The 18628-nt window shown below is 38.2% G+C and overlaps 1 protein-coding gene across 1 annotated transcript in view; it reads left to right on the plus strand.

Moving 5' to 3' along the window:
- Positions 1-18628, plus strand: part of Myo6 (myosin VI) — a 146660-nt gene that overhangs the window by 123827 nt on the left and 4205 nt on the right. Inside the window, 11 exon segments of the mRNA XM_052715203.1 lie at positions 577-785; positions 2254-2332; positions 3808-3968; positions 5038-5064; positions 5460-5489; positions 8189-8227; positions 10699-10802; positions 12108-12239; positions 15382-15408; positions 18036-18124; positions 18126-18255. Coding sequence (XP_052571163.1) covers positions 577-785; positions 2254-2332; positions 3808-3968; positions 5038-5064; positions 5460-5489; positions 8189-8227; positions 10699-10802; positions 12108-12239; positions 15382-15408; positions 18036-18124; positions 18126-18255 — 1027 coding nt within the window.

Below are 18628 nucleotides of genomic sequence, written 5' to 3' on the forward strand. Positions count from 1 at the left end.
TTATGAGGTTATCATCATCAATCAAAATGAATCCAGGAAAATCATCCAACAGGTTTTGATGTAATTTCCCAACTGTTCCTTAGGTACTAATTAAATGCTATAAGTAAAGAAAGCAAACTTTGACTAAATGAAATAGTCATTCCATAAAAATAGTTTAAAGCTATGTTTATAGAACATCATTCACAGCATGCTACAGCTTTTGAGGCTTGTTTGATAAAACCTCGAGTCAAGTACTTATGTGTGGAGATAGTGTTCAAAGAATGTGTGACTAGCTGGACATGATGGTGTGCGATGGCAATCCTAGTGTTTGTGAGGTTCCTCAGCTCCATAGCCAGTTCAAGGTTACCCTGGGCTATGTGAAACTGTTTAAAAATATATATATGAACATGGATTTGATGGTCAGTTTTTCCAGCTGTTGATATGTATCTTAGAGTTTGTTTTAAATGTGAAAACCCACAAAACACTGAATTCATCATTGTGACCATTTTAAAGTGTGCAGTTCAGTATGTTAAGCGTGTCCATGTTGCGCAGAGGACGGGACTGCCTAAGTCCATGTTTGTTATTTGGCTTTTTAAGTCCACCATGATGACGAGGGGACAAATACAGAAAGAGTATGACGCGCTGGTTAAAAGCTCAGAAGAGCTCCTCAGTGCGCTGCAGAAGAAGAAACAGCAAGAGGAGGAGGCAGAGAGGCTGAGGCGCATTCAAGAGGAGATGGAGAAAGAAAGGAAGAGGCGTGAAGAAGAGGAGCAGCGTCGGCACAAGGAGGAGGAGGAGAGGCGGATGTAAGGCATTTGCGTGTTCTGACCGGAAGTCCCCAGGGTGATGGATGATGGCTGTCCTAGTACTGTATTCCTACTCAGATCAGGGGATTATGTGTTTTTATTTATTTATATTTTTTTGTGACAGGGATTCAACTTGTAGCCCAGGCTGGCCTGGAACTCTCATTCTCTTGCCCTAGCCTTCCGAGTGTGCGGTGTACTTACACACCAACATGCCTGGTACAAATTGAACAATTTTAGAACGAGTTCGAAAAAAATTTAATGCTCATTTTATATAGGTGTATGAAACTGTTAACTATAGGTTGGATGTTCCTGACATGTAAACCTAAAAACTGAAAAAAAAAATTTAAAGTCTGAAAATTTTTTATTATGTTTGTGTGTGTATGTGTGTGTGTGTGTGTGTGTGTGTGTGTGTGTGTGTGTGACTTCTTTGCCATGGTGTGTATATGGAAGTCAGAGAGCAACTTGTGGGAGTTGGTACCCTCCTTCATCATGTGGTTTCTTGGGATTGATAGTATCATTCTTGGTGGCAAGTGCCTTTACCTTCTGAGCATTCTTGTTGGCCCTAAAGTCTGAGACTTTTTGAGTGAGCGGTAGCACAAACAATTTAATACAATCTAGCTTTATTGTCTTCCTTGGCTTTTGTGGACAGGGTCTTTTAGCCCTGGCTGACCTACATTTTGCTATATAAATGTATATAAATATAAAATAAAATATATAAGTCAGAGTGTCCTCAAACTTGGGGCGATCCTCTTGCCACTGCCTCTCAGTGCTGTGTCTATAGGCATGAGCCACCCTGCCCAGAAAATTTTATTTTGTTTAAAACATATTAACTGTACATATTAATGTGATTCATTTGCTACTAACATACATGTGTAGTGTGCATTTGATGTACCCACACACTCCTTTTCTCTTCCTCCTTGTCTCTTACCTGGCAAGCATTCTGCAGCGTCCCTGGAAATCACTACTCTACTTTCAGATAGAGTTCTGTCTTTTCCTTAAGTTCCCCCATAAGAGAGAACACACAGTTCCTGTGTTTCCTGGCTTATTTCACTTAACATGATGTCCTTCACTTCTATCCATTTTGCTGTAGATGGCAGGATTTCATTCTTCATCCTCTGCTGTGCTCCTGGGCTAATTCTATATCCTAGTTATTGTGAATACATGCTTCTGTTAACATAGGCATGCAGGTTGCCCTTTTGTACGCCAACTTCATTTTCTTGGGCTGTGAACTCGTTATCAAGTTAATCTAGAAGTGCTTTACGTTATGGTAGATGATTGTATTTGCTTTATTTAAGAACTGTTTATGGGAGTTAAACTTTATGGTATTTGAACCAAGTTGATGATGCGTGTGGTTCGAGGCTGGCTTGGGTTCATCCTGCTCTCTGATGCTTGTTCACTTCTAGCCTGTTTGTCTTCTGAAGGATTTCTCATAGTTAGAATTTTGAAGAGTTCTCTCTCCCATTCTTAGGAAACTTGAGATGGAAGCGAAGAGAAAACAAGAAGAGGAGGAGAGGAAGAAGAGGGAAGACGATGAGAAACGGATCCAGGTGTGTGCTCATTGAACTGTATTTCTATGAAATAGAATCCACAAGTAACGAAAAGACTGAAGCGAGCTGGCTGGCCTGAGTAGCTATCACTGGTTTACCCCAGGGGTTAAAGGCTAATTCTGAAGGGAGTGTGAGGTGGGGCTTTGGTGCTAGGGAAGTGAGTTCAAATCCAGGCTTCGTCACTAACAGAAATGGAGACATTATATATCACAATGAATTTCTCTTTGTAGAGTGGGGATAAATAATAGTTATATTAAATGAGTTTTTACATGTTAAAGCTTATAGAACAATTCCTAGTTCAGTAAGCATTAGTATTGTTACTGCATTGAGGGGAAATTCAGATAAGCATTCACTTAAATGTAACCTTAGGAACCAGAAAGCATTATGTTAAGTGAGGTAACTGAGGGTCAGGAAGACAAATACATGTGTCCAGGTGGGACTAAGTGTGGGTTCAGGCCAGTAAACTAGAAAGGGGCCATGAGACACGAAAAAAGAGATGTTAAGACAATGGAACAAAGTGGCAGGGAGAATACTTGGAGAGAGGGGTGCAGGGGGAAAGTGGGCAGAGAGATGAGGTAGGGATGGAGAAGTCAACCCAAATGAAATATGTATAAAAATCCCACATGGAAATCTCTTACTTCATAGTAATCAAAGTTAATCACAGAAAAAGGGGGTATCAATTTGAGAGCGGAGGAGACATGGAAGGAATTGGAAGGAGGGGGCATGGGAAGGTCTGGAGGGATGATAGGCAAGGGGGAAGTGATTCAATAATAATAATAATAATAATAATAATAATAATAATAATGATAATAAAGTATATTTTAAAAATTAAAAACTTGCTTAAAAATAACTTGAGTGTTTTGCAGTGTTATTTTGTAACTATAAATAATAATATGAATGAGTTAATTTTAAGATAGTCCTCAACTCCCAGCTTGGTTTTTTGTTTGTTTGTTTTTCTTTTCAAGACAGGGTTTCTCTGTGCAGTCCTGGCTGTCCTGGAACTGCTCTGTATACAGAGATCCACCGGCCTCTCCTTCCTAAGTGCTGGGATTAAAGGCCCGTGCCACTACCACCTGGCCCTTGACTCCCAGTTTTTAGAGTCCCATCTAAGAATGGTTGATCAGGTGTCTCTTGTCTGGCTTTCATAGTATATGCTTGTAAGTGGAACAACCATCCTTCAGTCCTGCATCCTCTGCATATGTGTTGTTGTTAGCGGCCGATGCTCACGTGACACTGGGGATACTCGTGCTGTGGTCACAGAAAGGCGGAGCCCTGCAGCTTCATTTGGCTTTGGGGAAGTGAAGCATTAATGATAACACGGGGGGGTGGGGGGGGACCTTGTAAGAGGGAGAGACTTGTGTTTAAGCACTGTCTGTAAGTAGAGAATCTGGCCCGGGCCACTAAGCTTTCCTCTGTTTGAGGTAATAATTGTGAGGATGAAGAGCTCTTGCTAGGTGTGCCTTTCTGTGCTGCAGGCTGAGGTGGAGGCCCAGCTGGCCCGACAGCGGGTGGAGGAGTCCCAGCAGCAGGCCGTCCTGGCACAGGAGTGCAGAGACCGCGAGTTGGCCCTGCGCATCGCCCAGAACGAGTCTGAGCTCATCAGCGACGAGGCGCAGAGTGACCTGGCGCTCCGAAGGTACTGGGGCTCTGGGTCGAGCCTGACTGGGCTTGCCTGAGCTTCCTGCTTCTCATCTCTATTTGAAGAGGGCTAGGAGAGAGTCGTAGGTTTTAGGTTTGGACATATTTGAAGTAAAAACATTTTAAAATTAGTCGGGTACTTTTGTACTTAAATGAATGAATGAAACAATTGATTTTCCATTTAGTTATTGAACTGTTAAAACATAAAACCCCAGGTATCACTTAATGGTTGTTCTATTAAGAACAAAACTCAGCTTTATTTCTGAAGTTGTTTAAGGCCATTGTGTCCGGGGTAGAAGTTAGTTTCTAAATACTTGTTAAATACTGACATAGAAGTTAGAGACTATACTATAGTGCAGCTTAATACATATAAAGTCTTTGGTTTCCTAACACAAATTTGAAACAATACACCACATTCTTAACACTGCAGTGAGGTGCAGTTTACCCTCCCGTGCCTCAAAATAAGAACGATTCCTTTACAAGGAGGAAAGCCGATCTTACAGAATTATTTTAGTTCCTTAGATTCTGAATTATGTCTAGATACTATGGTGGAGTTTGGAGCAGTATGGAAGTTCTTAATATTTGGCGTCAAGTTACAGAAAAGTTAATATTTCTCATTTAAGAACTTTAGAATATAGAAACAGTTATTTTGATTATTCGTTTAAAAAGGCAAAACAAATTTGTGAGAGGTATATGCTTTCTATATCCCAAGAGATGCGAATAGACATTGTAACCTTGGTTTTCAGACGTATCTGGTGCATATTAAATTATAATCACTAGATGGCGCTATTCGCTTGTAAAAGGAAAGGCAGCGCCATTCAGGTGGTTAGATTTTATATAGCTGCAAAGATGGTTTTCATTCATTTGTTATCACAAGTTTTTCCAGCATGTGATTATTTGAACAGCTTTGGAGTCTGAACTGTATATGAAAGTATATGACACTGTAAATGAGATGGCTAGAACTGTACACACAAAAGTGACTGTAATGATTATATAAATTATATATGTAATATTTATGTATATACAAGGCTTCTTCTGTACTAAACATTTCTTAGTTACTTTTCCAGCTTAAGTTCCTGTCCAGCAACTTCTAAGTAAGATTTGTTTGCACACATGTAATATGTTTTCCAATATCATCTTAATCCTTTACACTTACGATCCTTGATACAAACTGATAACTTCAAATCACGTGAAATTATAGAGACATCCAAATTTCTATTAACACCAAATCTCACAGCATATGAATGTCTGAATTTTCCAATCTTAATACATTTGCTCTTTAATTTTTTTACTAATTCCATTAATTTATTATTTCACAATCCTTCCAATGACTATTTTAAAAACACATTAAAGTCTTAATGATCTTATGTAGATTAAATATAACTTGTAGTTTTAAATCAATGAGTAATTAGAACACAAATTTACCTAATCCAGATTTTTACAGTTCTGAGATGGTGGTGATATTAACCAAAACATATTCTTTTCACAGAACTAATGGAGCAAGACCCCAAATGACACCGTATGTCATATCTCTTCGTCTCTTTAAAGATTGGGTTTATTTTTTGAGAAGTAGTTCCTTCCTTGGAGTAAATTTTAAATTGCTTCCTTTTATCAAAAGACAATGAAATATTTTTTTTCACTTTTTCTTGCCTAAGGGAAGTGTTTGGTGCTCAGCCATAATAGCTTGTGAATTTTTTTTCTGCTGTTGTTTGAACTTTAATACCAACTTGTTTTATGTGTTGTAAATTCACTCTAACATCTTTATAGCAGGTGTGGAAGAGTAAGAATAAGTAAAATAGTTTTCAGTGTATGTGGTGATTAATTCTACTAATACCTGAAGTGGGTCTCCATCTGAGGTTTATAGATAACACTTCTTTCGTTGTAAGTTTCCTCACAGAGAGAGGCTCTTAATAACACTGGAAAATAACAGAACATACTGTACACATTTCAGGATATTTATACAACCTGAATTTTAGCAGGGTTAAGCCAGTTCTTGACTGTATCGGACTGCAGCATCAAGAGCAGGTGTTTCATAAACAACATGGACTGTGTCAACAGCTCCCTTGAAGACACATGGGAAGGAGAAAGGGCAGCCATTCACAGTGAAATGTTAATTATGGTGCTTGCATAGTTGCTATAGAAGACATGACCCATGATTAGATGTTTCTTCTTACATAGAGAATCCCCATGAATACTATAGCTAGAAATGCAAACTGATAGGAGACTATCTCGTGAGCTCCACTGCTACAGTGTCAAGGACGTTCCTCTCCAGACTGCCAAACAAAGCTAGGCATAATCTCTCCTCGGTTATACAATGTTTGCATCTGCATAAAAGCTGTGTATTAAAAAATAAAAAAATGTGCATAGAAACTATGCAGAAATATGTTATTAACATCGAAAACAATTTGCATGCAAAATGTATTTCTGTGTGTATGCTTCACTTTTATGTGTCCAGCATACATGTTGATCTTATGTGTGTCGGAGGACAGTTCCTGTGCAGGACACTTAAGTTGCTGACCCAACATCTCAACAGGCACCAGGACTGCAAACTTGCAGCATTGTTATTACATAAGCACCAACCAGAAATTCAGAATACATGCTGAGTGGCCACTGTTTCCTCTCCCTCCATTAGAACAACTACTTTATAGTTGTCATGTGAGCTTGTTAAGTCAACACTGTAATTAATGTCTAAGGTGAAGTTGCAAGCATTTGCAGGTAGCTCAGCACAGCCAGAAGGCGAAAGTACCTAGATGCCAGGGCCAGTCTGGCTCAGCGAATCGCCTGTAGTTGGTGTAGAACCTGGTGTAAATGGTGAGGATCAGGGAGAAGAGTGACTTGGTTGAAGTTGTCTCTTGGAGACATTTCTGTATGATCAACAGACCATGTGATAAGAGCTTTGAAAAGTGATTTGACTCCTTGGAAACCTGCTATGAATAAACAAATAGATGGAGCGCACTTTAGGGGAAAGAGATGGTAAAAACAGAAAGAACAATAGAATTACAAATATTTTAAAAACGATACTTTTAGAAAGTTACAAAATTATGAAAAACTGATAGTTTTAGGAGAGATGGATGGTATATTGCTGAAAAGATAATTTTATTAGATTACATGTGCATAGTTTATTTTGTGGGTTTCCTCTTTGGTCAGCTTCTGCAAGTTTAGTTTCTCCTACTGTGCTTGCTTGGACAACTCTCCACCAATAACACACACACACACACACACACACACACACACACACACACACATGCACACACACACACACACACACACATACACACACACACACACACACACACACACACACACACACACACACACACACACACACTGAATGCAAAACCCTGCCCCCTAAGCAGAGTTCCAGCTCTTTGCAGGCATCTAGGAAACTGTACCCACAGCCAATTCATCCATCTTTTTAACTTGTGATTTTTATTTATTTTTTAACTGAAGTGCTGTGGTTGCTAGAGTTGGACGAATAGAACATATATGAAAATGATTAATTATGAAGGGGAAAAAAGCAAAGGACAGGGGTGAGATGAAATCAAGAAAGTGTTGGTTTCTTGAGCCCAATGAAACTGTCACTCTGCTTCATAGAATTAAGCAAATGCTGAGAAAAGCGACAGTCTCCTGAGTAATTAAAGAAATAGCAGCTTTTTCTTTTAGATGTCCTTATCCTTGTAAGGTCAGACTGCATCAGGTATTTCGTTTAACAAGTGCTTGTATTGATTTTCTCCTTTTCTTTTTTAAATATACATTTTGATTTGGAACTGAAGATCTCTAGACTGTTATTCGAGCCTATCAGCTTGGTTTACCCCCATGAAGCTTTGTCTAACTAACAAAAACGCGCTAAGCATCTTTGGTACAAAAATCCTTGTACAGCATCTGCATCCTGCCAAGTTTTCTGCATGCATTTAGAGCATGCTATTTATATTCTGAACATAAAAAAATACCACCGAAGCATGGCCCTCGTGAAATTTTATCTGGAGGTTTTTGCACAGTGATAGAGATGTGTGCAAATAATTTTAAACTCAAAGATCTTGGCGTGTTTTATGGATAGAACTATGGGAAAGTATGTCATTAATAGATACCTTGCAAAGTAAAGTGAATAGTTACAGTATTGATAATATTAAAAATGAAGTATATTTTCATATATTTTAAGCAATTTATGTGATGTGCCTTATGTATAATTGTGTTATATTATTATTTTTTTTCTTATAGGGAACAAATGGCCAAAGAAATGTCAGAAATTTTGAGTAGGTTAGTGCAGTGTGTTTACAGAAATAAATACTTACTACAAAAATCATATTTTTAATTTCCTTTTGATTATTTGGACTAGAACCTGTTGTATGAAATATGCCATGTAACTTTTCTGTATGAGAAATAACATCCTAACACAGAGAGAAGCAACATTCTTCTAACCCATGTTTCTCACTGAGGACACAGTTGGCATTTGGGATGGGGCAAGTCTTCACTGGGGCTGGGTTGTGCTCTCAGTCTCATCCCCATGGAATGAGTACTTTGGAACCCACCCTGGGGATGGGAGCCACATAGGCTAGCTGAGGGGGATGTAAGTGTGTATGTTAAACATGAATACTAGTTTAAAATCCACTGGTATAAAGTGAATTTCCAAATAAAATAACCATAATTTTTTTGGGGGGGCGGTGGTTTGAGCCTAGCCTTTAATGGCTGTGCTATCTCTCCAGCCCTAGTCCATAGTTTTTTAAAAGTAAATTTGAATCAACACTATTCAGTCAACTTTAAATTTTCAAGATTAATTAAAGTGCTAAGTTAGTAGATCTTAAAAGTCAAGTAAATTCTATTACGATTCTAATGCTTGTGTGATTGTCTTTATGGGAAGGCTAATCAGTAGATTATACTTTTGTTTTACGATTTTAATAATACAGAGATGGGGAGGAGAGCATTTTCATGCATTAAGTTCATTTACTACTTCTACCTCCAAATATGTTTTTAGCAGGTTTAGTAATATGAATGAAAAGCTAGTGTTACATTTTATGCGATAGTAATTTGAATTCAGTATTTTCTTCAGAATGTATCAAAGCACAATACACACATGTACACACACATATGTATATATTGGTCTCTTTTATATATTTGACTATCAAGCTATATATTATATAAGTTGACTTTATTTTCAAAACAAAAGAAAACAGAAAAACATAATAATTTTCAGTTACTGTCCTAGAAAACATTCTTAAAAGAGTAAGAGGAAAAAGTGATTTTTTTTCTTTTAGCCACTTAATTGGATGACAGTTTAGAGATGTAGAAAAGAGCATTTTCATAAGCATTAAAACATAAAGCACTGGTAAGAATAATAGTTCTTGCAGACACGTAGCTGGCTCTTTAAACAGTTTTTACTGTGTACTCATTGTACACATATGCGTTCCATAAGGACATTTTCACACAACTATCTATTGAGCATATTTCTGCCATATCCCACCCACTCTTTTATTTTGCCTGTCCCTCCTGTTAGTCCCTTTGTCCCCTAGACAGTTAAATGTCTACTTCCATTTCATAGATACATACATGGTTTTATTTATCTGTATAAAACTCAGAAGTCAAAAATAAGAGAAAATGTGAGATTTATCTTTCTGAGACCGACAATTCGTTAATGTGATTATTTCCAGTCACATACATTTTCCTGCAAATCCTGACATAATTTGGTTCTGTTGTTGGGCGCCTAGGTTTGCTCTGGAGCTCACACTTGACTCTTAGGGCTTAGGGTTAGGAATGAAAAGCTATATGCAAAATTGTCAGTTATACAACTTGGTAGAAATGCAGATTCTGCGGTAAAACAGATGTCAATCATAAAATGAAGGAAGGTATACCAGTACCTGTTATTCATCAGTCGCTCCTACATATATGATGGTCACTGTGTCAAAGCGTTTTAACTGTGTAGCAAGAAATATGCCATTTTATCACCCAAAATATACACCTAGGCCTTTAAAAGAGGCAAAGATATCTTACTTCATTTTAAGTTTAATAGTAAAAGTATAATTTCTATCACCTCAGGAAAAGGTGATATCTTTTCTTTTAATTTTTTTTTATTTTGTTGAAAATAGATTTTTTTCAAATAATGTATCCTGATTTACAGCTTTCCCTTTCTCTACTCCTCCCGGTTCCTCCCCACCTCCCCTCTCACTGGATCCTTTCTGTCTCTCATTAGAAAACAGATAGGTTCCTAGGGGGTCATAATAAAATAAAATATAATGTAATATAATGTGATAAAACAAGCACATCGAGTAGGACAAAACAAATAAGCAGAAGGAAAAGAGCTCAAGACAAGACACAAAAAGGATGTTGTATTTTCAAAGATGGTTTTCCAATAGTGTCAGTCACGCAGTGTCTCTATCTCGGCCAGTTTGCTGGGATGGCTGTTCTTTCAAAATGTAAAATGGTGAGAGACGAGCACATGCTCTCAGGAAGCTTGCCTTCATTGTCCTTTTTAAGAGGGAGGGAGGTGTTCCAGGTAGAAGATGGTAAGGGTGGGGTGGGGCTTACTTGTGTGGTACCCAAGAGGCGGGATTTCAGCTCCTCAGCGTTTATTGACCATAACATCTGTGTTCCTTCTTTTCATGTTTTGAAATCTGATGTGTTTAACCTCTTTCTTGGTTACATTGAGCTTACAATAAATCATGAAGCTTGACTCTGAGTGCCTGCTCCTTAGTCAGTATATTTCTTGTTTAAATATGTACAATTTATGATTACAGAGGTCCTGCTGTACAAGCTACCAAGGCAGCTGCTGGTACCAAGAAACACGATCTTAGTAAATGGAAATATGCAGAACTACGTGATACTATCAATACTTCTTGTGGTGAGTTCAGGGAGAAGATGAAGAGGAGGGGTCTATACCAATGCCAATAAGATAAATCCCTAGACTGGAGTGTGTGCATGTGCATGCGTGTGTGTGTGTGTGTGTGTGTGTGTGTGTGTGTGTGTGTGTGTGTGTGTGTGTGTGTGTGCAAAGTACCTATGCCAGTATATTTGTTATTCTTTGTTCCCTTGAAAATGAAGACATAATTTAGTCACAAAATCAAAAGAAAGATATGTATTCTAGTTTCCTTCCTGTTGCTGTGATAAAATACCCTGACAAAAAGGAAGTCAGCGGAGAAAGGGTTTATTGTTGCCTGTAATTCCAGGTTACAGTCCATCAGAATGCAGGACAAGGAGGCTAAAGCAGCTGGTATCACACCCACCGTCAGGAGCAGAAAGAATAAATGCGCACACTGTAGTTGTCTGGCTTGTTCACTGTTACAGAGTCCTGGTGCAAACCTAGGGGATGCTGCTGACCCTGATGGGCTGCACCTTCTCACATCAGTTAACACAGTCAGGACCATCTCCCATAGACATGTCCACAGACAGACTAGCCTGATCTAGACTGTGTCTCTTTGAGACTCTTTTCCCAGGGGATTCTAGATTATCTCAGGTGGACAATTAAAACTAGCCATCTCAGCATGATTATTGAATTAAATGCATTTGCCCATTTCTTACCTAGGTCACAGAAAAGGAACAAATAAAAATTATGACTTGGGCTATATTAGTGATTGGTTCTTCTAATGCTAATCATAATGGTTAAATAGTTGGCTATCTGGATCTTTTCTATGAAGCCATAGTAATAAATAACAATGTAACCATTCCTTTTTTATCTTGCTTCCCCCTGCTCCCAGCAGAACAGTTCATATGAGAGACTATCCAGAGCCTCACACAGTTAGAGTCTTGTTTAAACCACAGTGTTTAAGGTCAGGACACTGACTAGTGATGGGGAGCTCTTGCTATGTTCCTGTCCTCTGAGAGAGAACAGCATCTTATAAATGTGAAAATGTGGTACATTTAACTCTTGCTTGTATTTGAACACATTTCTTCCTTTTAAAAACCTTTCTGATTCTATTTCTTCATATAAAAAATACCTATTTAGTTTAGAGTTCTTGAGGTGAACAAATGATATAGGATAGTAATAATGTGTAATTAATAATCTGTAAATGTGAAAGATTGTGAAATGTTCACTTTTCATCTTGTACTGTAAACTAAAAACCTGTTATATATACCTGTTTATGCTATGGAATAATTATGTCAGATGAATCATTTAGGATGTTAATTTTTCTTTCTATGTAATCAATAGACATTGAGCTCCTGGCAGCGTGCAGAGAAGAATTTCACAGGAGACTGAAAGTGTATCATGCTTGGAAATCCAAGAACAAGAAGAGAAATACTGAAACAGAGCAGCGTGCTCCCAAGTCTGTTACTGATTATGGTAAAAACAAATCTGTACTTTTCAATGTTCCAAGTATATTATTTATAAATGCATGTAGCTATACATGATTTTTTTGAGTAAAAAGTCAACATAAATTTCTCATATTGTGATCTAGTGAACATGATACAACCATGATGACCTGTCTTATAAGAAGTTATACAATACTAAGTACATAGTTCCACACATAAACATGTACGCACACACATCAGTATTATGTATGGAGGGCTGGTGATATGCTGGGACCAGTGTTTGCCTGGCATGTGCTGTTCTCAACATAGCAAAAAGTCTAAACCAATAAAATGCTTACATGTGAAAATGTCAAGGTTACTATTTACTATGATCAGTTTATTCTGGATATCCATGAGCTTACATATGAAAATTAGCACTTTTATATTGTTAACCAAGGTCTCATTTTGAAATTTAATCTAGCTCAGTTTTTAGAGTAGTTCTTCAAATAACTAAATATACTTATATTTTTAATATGGAGATATACATCCCTTCTGGTGCCTTCATGGGATAATGGCCTAGTAAGGAAAGAATTGGTTCTTGTTCTCCACTACCATGCTGATTGTCTTATTTAAAAAAAGATTCACTGAAAATTTTATTTTATACTACTGTGAGTTTTGCCCAGATGCAGGAAACCACGTGTTCACTTGAGCCAGAAAGTGGGCAGTGCAGACTCACCAGGGCATGGCAGACTGTCATGATGGTTTAGATGACCTGCAATATGAGCTACATCTTCAGTTTTTAAACAATGTTTATTTTTGTCTTGTGTATGGGTGTTTTTCCTGGATGTATGTGTGTGCACCACAGGTGTGCAGGTCAGAAGAAGGTCTTGGATCCCCTGGAACTGGAGTTACAGATGGTTCTTAGTTGCTGTGTGGGCTGGGCATTGAACCTGGGTCCACTCAAAGAGCAGCCCATGCTCTTAACCACTGAGACATCTCTTCAGCCCCAGTTTTTTTAAAATTTAGAACAGTAACTGGAATTTCATTTGTCACCTTAATACTTTTATACCATCATAATTTTTCTTAATTCAGATTAGTATCAAAGTCAACACTTGACCATGTGGTTTAGCAATGTATTGAGCTTGAGTTCTTGCGTGTCGTTTTAAATTCTCACTGCTTTTCAGGGAAATAAATGCAACATTTAATCAAATTCAGTTAAATGGTAGGACCTCAGTTCTTCTCAGTTGTTGCAAAGAGTTATTGAGGTCAGTATTGTTGATAAGGGAGACAGTGCTGGTGACTGACTGTTCAGGGTCTGTTTTTGGCAAATTTTAATAGGATGAGGGCATGGGGATCATCTAGAGCTGAGATATGGTCAGCTTTGAAAGGTTGAATGAACAGTGAGTTCAAAACTCTCCTTCAACTTTTCTCTGTATTGGAAAAGACAGCATGGCTCTATGACCTGTTCATGGTTTATGTATTAAGATTTTGCCACAAATCATGTTTGTTTTGTATATAACCCCCCCCCCCCACACACACATAAGAAAAGCAATGGGCTCTTCCTTTTAGCTCTACTCTTCTTCGCTGTAAACATTTTATGATCACCTTTACCTTGACAGATTTTCACTGTCTTGTAAAATGCACACGTCTGAGTAAGGACAACACAAATGAAGGGGGGTTTTGAATTGAACTTTGCTACTTTTATTTTTAATCTACTTTTGTCCCCAAATGGAGCAAATAACATCTTGCTGCTGTGAGTACAGTATTAGGTCAGGGAAATTTTTTTTATTTTATAATTTAATTTAATTTTACATATCAGCCATGGATTCCCCTGTCCTCCCTTCTCCGCCCCCCTCCCCGCCTTTCCCCCAGCCCACACCCCATTCCCACCTCCTCCAGGGCAAAGCCTCCCCCGAGGACTGAGATCAACCTGGTAGACTCAGTCCCAGGCAGGTCCAGTACCCTCCTCCCAGGCTGAGCCAAGTGTCTCTGCATAAGCCCCAGGTTCCAAACAGCCAGCTCATGCACTGAGCACAGGACCCAGTCCCACTGCCTGGATGCCTCCCAAACAGTTCAAGCCATTCAACTGTCTCACTTATCCAGAGGGCCTGATCCAGCTGGGGGCTCCTCAGCTATTGGTTCATAGTTCATGTGTTTCCATTAGTTTGGCTATTTGTCCCTGTGCTTTATCCAACCTTGGTCTCAACAATTCTTGCTCATACAATCTAGTTCAGAGAAATTTCTTAAGAGTCCTATCCAGGAGTAAAAGCAAACAAGAATTTTATACACCTACAATCAATATATTAGCATTCAGAAAATTTTTAGAACAAAAATTTACTTCTGCCTGTAAAGTACGTATCATCTTTTCTGTGTGTATTTTTCTCATATAAAATTCAGTCTGACACAGGAATGTTGCTGAAAGGAGGGGCGAGAGGTGTCAGGGTTAGGTCATAGGTCAATGGAGAAGATTCTGTGCTGTGTAGGCTTTGTATTTAGATGTTTTGCAATTCATTTGAAAATGTGGAATGAGGACACTTTATAATTCACAAAAACAAAACTTGATGTCATAGAGCATAAGAGTAATATATTGATAAACTTTGGTAAATTTTACAGCAATGAATAAGGAGCATTAGTCCCCTTTCCTGGGCTGACTGATAATGCTCATCTCATTTATCACACAAAGAGATTTTCACAAATAATTTTGGACAGTGGCAAATCACCTAGTGAGTATTTATAATTGCTTCAAACCATGATTTTGAAAATCATTTAATCCAAGTTTCTAAAATAAAATACATAAGTTTAAGATTTAAGAAATTTGAAGAAATTAGAATATAATTTCATTATTATTAGTTAGGTTTTTATGTCCTAAAATTATAAATGTAGTAAAATTTTTAAATTTTTGTTCTCTTCACCTGTGCCTCAAACAGAACTCCATAAAATATAATTAATTATTTATGTAGCTTCCCTCCCTCCCTCGCCTCATTTCTTTCTTTCTTCTATGCTTTCTAAAGCAATTTTTAAAAATCAGAGTACCATGTACATATAGACTAGTCTTTGAGTTCTTTGCTACTGATAGAATATTTGCATGTTGGTCACCACCTCAATTGATGGGACAGATTTATAAATTAGAAAAATGCTCATTCAACAGCTTTGGCATTGTTATCTTTTCCTCAACATACAATATTTGTTCACAGATTTTGCGCCATTTTTGAACAATTCACGTAAGTCAATGGGTGGTAACTCATGAGCTAACTGGAAGAGGGGTTAACGTACTCTATAGAGCACTAACTTTCTGCCAAGCATCGTTTTGCTACGTTGTAAGTGGAGTTGTAGTATATTAAAGACACCTGCCTACATTACGATATATCTTAACTTGAGATATGATACATTTTCTCAGATCAATCCAAAACGTGTGTGCAGAATGATGATTGACGGAATGATGGCATCCTTTGCCAAATTTCATGCATTTAAAACTGGGTGTGTATACCACTTACTGTAGCAAAACGCTGTCTTCACTTCCCAGCTGACCTTCTACAAGAAAGACTAACTCTTAGGTGCTGGTTGCAGATGCTGCGCTGTGATGGTACCTGTGTTCTGTCCAAGGAGATTTGAGTTCTTTGTAGTAATATGCACAAATTTAATAATGACTCCTACTAGCAGGAAGAGGGAAATAACTTCCTGTGATGCCCATTTTCTTCCATACCTTAGAAGCTTTGGACCACTTTTACCTATAGTAAGTTCCTAGAGTTGAGCAGTTATATTCATTTGCCAGCCTGTTGGACCTGATTTTTCTAAGTGCTTCTTATTATTTATATTTTTGTTTTGTTGTTTGAAGCATCGTCTCACTGTTAGCGATCTCAGACTGGCCTCAGCCTTCCAAGTGCCAGGGCTTATTTCTTTCCCTCCGACTTTTAAAGTGAGCATGGTTGGAGGAAAGCAAACTGTTGAAAAGATTGGTGGCAAGATTTTAATGTCTGGTGTTTTTAACTTAACCGAAGTGCCTCGCTCTTTTCAGTAAAACTTAAGTCTCTTGTTACTAGAAAAGGCTATCAAAAAGTTTAGTTTTTTAATTTTACTCAGCGTATTAACTTCAGGAGGTAGTTATCTTAGAAAATAAGTTAGCAAATAGAGGCAGTCAATGCCCTAGTAAATTTCCAATCACTCATTTACTACCCAGAAGGGTTGGTGTTTTCAAAGTATTTATTATTTAATTTTTGAGGTGGGGGGTCTACTTCTGTAGCCCTGGTTGGCCTAAAGCCAGTGTTTCTAAACTTCAAGTGTGATCACTGAGTTGCCAAGAACAATGGACAGACCAGGAAGAGAACACAAACCCATCTTGATTTCTGTGCTGAAGGCCATGCGGGTCCTAATGTCTCTAACAAAACTGGCCCCTCATTCTTTCGCAGGCACGTGTGGCCTTCTTACGTGCTTTTTTGCTTTTTCTGATTTGCAAATAAATAAATCTAACTTTCCATAAGCTGTTGCTGTTTCTTGGGGCAAAAACTAGAGCAGGAGTATTTTCATCCTCTTGGTGTTTTTGCAAGTTCTCAGAAAAGCCACGTGACTGTGCGTGGTTTTTATGTGTTGTCTACTCTTTCCTGGATGCTCTTTGATTTTCATACTGAGGTTCTTAGGACTGCAGTAAATTGTTGTTCTACTTTCAAAGCTAAGATATAAAGCATATAAACAGCCTCGCCTGAGTTATGCTGCCCAGAATGTGAAGCCATTGCTCTAGGAAAGTGTTTACATTTGCACACTAAATAAAAGCCCAGTCATTCAGTGCTGAATTGAGCAAGGCTGAGAACTAGTTAAAAAGGAAGAAGTTTTCATTCTATTGGCAAGGAAACCCATATAGGATATACATTCCACTTATTTCAGTGGGTTTTCTGCAAGAGAAATCTCATTTCAAAGTGAAAGTTTTGAGGAAAGGGTCATACTTACTGCTATAGGTAGAGTATTTTGGGGGGGCAGGTTTCTCTCAATACTGTTATCTGTGCTATCTTGGCCTTTAAAAAACCCAGAGTAAGTAAAAAAGAAAAATTTTGAATGGATTTTTCTTTTTGAGGAAAATATAATTAAGTGAACAATCTTTCTAATTTTAAAATTGCTATTTACTTAGTTTTAAGTAGTCAAATATAAGTTATTCTTCAACTTTAACTTGAAATCCTGTAGGAATAATAATACTAGACTGCTTGCCTGGTATGTGAATTAATTTGGGGTTACTGATAAGTCATTTGTGGGAATCTGGTAAGGGCTTTGTTGCCTCTGGTGGTGGTAGCGGTGGTGGTGGTGGCGGCGGCGGCAGCACCTGTGTGTGTGTGTGTGTGTGTGTATACCATACTTTTGTGTGTGCACAATGCTTTAGCATGTGTAGTGTGCATGTACACAATGATTGAGTGTGTATACCATGTATGCACAATGCTTGAATGTGTGTATGTATGCCATGTGTGTATATAATATGTAAATGTGTATGTGTACCATGAGTGTGCACAATACTTGAGTGTGTGTACTATGCATGTGCCCATGCCTGGCTATGTATGTGTATATACATGTGTGCACAATAATTGAGTATGTGTGTGTTCACTGTGCATATGCACAGTGCTTGGGCATGTATATGAATGCATGCACATTCATAGTGCCAAGAAACATCTTTTGGCAAAGACAACTATAAGAAATCCTACTCTGAATCTGATTCATTAATAGGCAGCTAATACTGACATTTTAAATTTCCTTGTAGGAACCTCTGTTCTCCCCTCCCCGCTTTAAAATTCTTGGTGTATTTTAGGAATGATGTCTGTTTTCTTTTCCCACGGGCGGCTGGTGTAACATTGCCTGTTCTGTGTAATAGCTCAGCAGAACCCTGCAGCTCAGCTTCCTGCCAGGCAACAGGAGATTGAGATGAACCGACAGCAGCGTTTCTTCCGCATCCCGTTCATCCCGCCCGGCTGACCAGTACAAAGACCCTCAGAGCAAGAAAAAGGGCTGGTGGTATGCCCATTTCGACGGACCGTGGATTGCTCGGCAGATGGAACTCCACCCTGACAAGCCACCCATCCTTCTTGTAGCTGGTGTGTATAATTCACAGGAAAAAAAAACAAACAAAAAGGATGATAAAGCCTTGGATGAAACATTCTAATATATAATGTAATAAGTCAGTCACTGGGTTTCAGAGTTGAATGACAGAGCTTTGCAGTTCAGTTGCAGTTCTGGTTGACGGAAGATTAGCTAACTGATTTGCAAAGCAAAATTGTTTTTATGCCTGTTTAGAAGAACATAAAAATATGTTCTAAGAACTTGTCATTGGTGTTTAATTCTGTCTCTAGTTTTATACTGGCTTTGAGGGCACACAGAATTCGTATTAACCCTGATGACTTCTTTGATCAATGGTGGGGTTTATAAATTTTGAGAACCCTTAGTAGGGGCAAATTTAAGTGATTTCTG

The sequence above is a fragment of the Peromyscus californicus genome, unplaced genomic scaffold (assembly GCF_007827085.1).
Source record: "Peromyscus californicus insignis strain IS unplaced genomic scaffold, ASM782708v3 Scaffold_11__1_contigs__length_118956290, whole genome shotgun sequence".
NCBI classification, from domain to species: domain Eukaryota; kingdom Metazoa; phylum Chordata; class Mammalia; order Rodentia; family Cricetidae; genus Peromyscus; species Peromyscus californicus.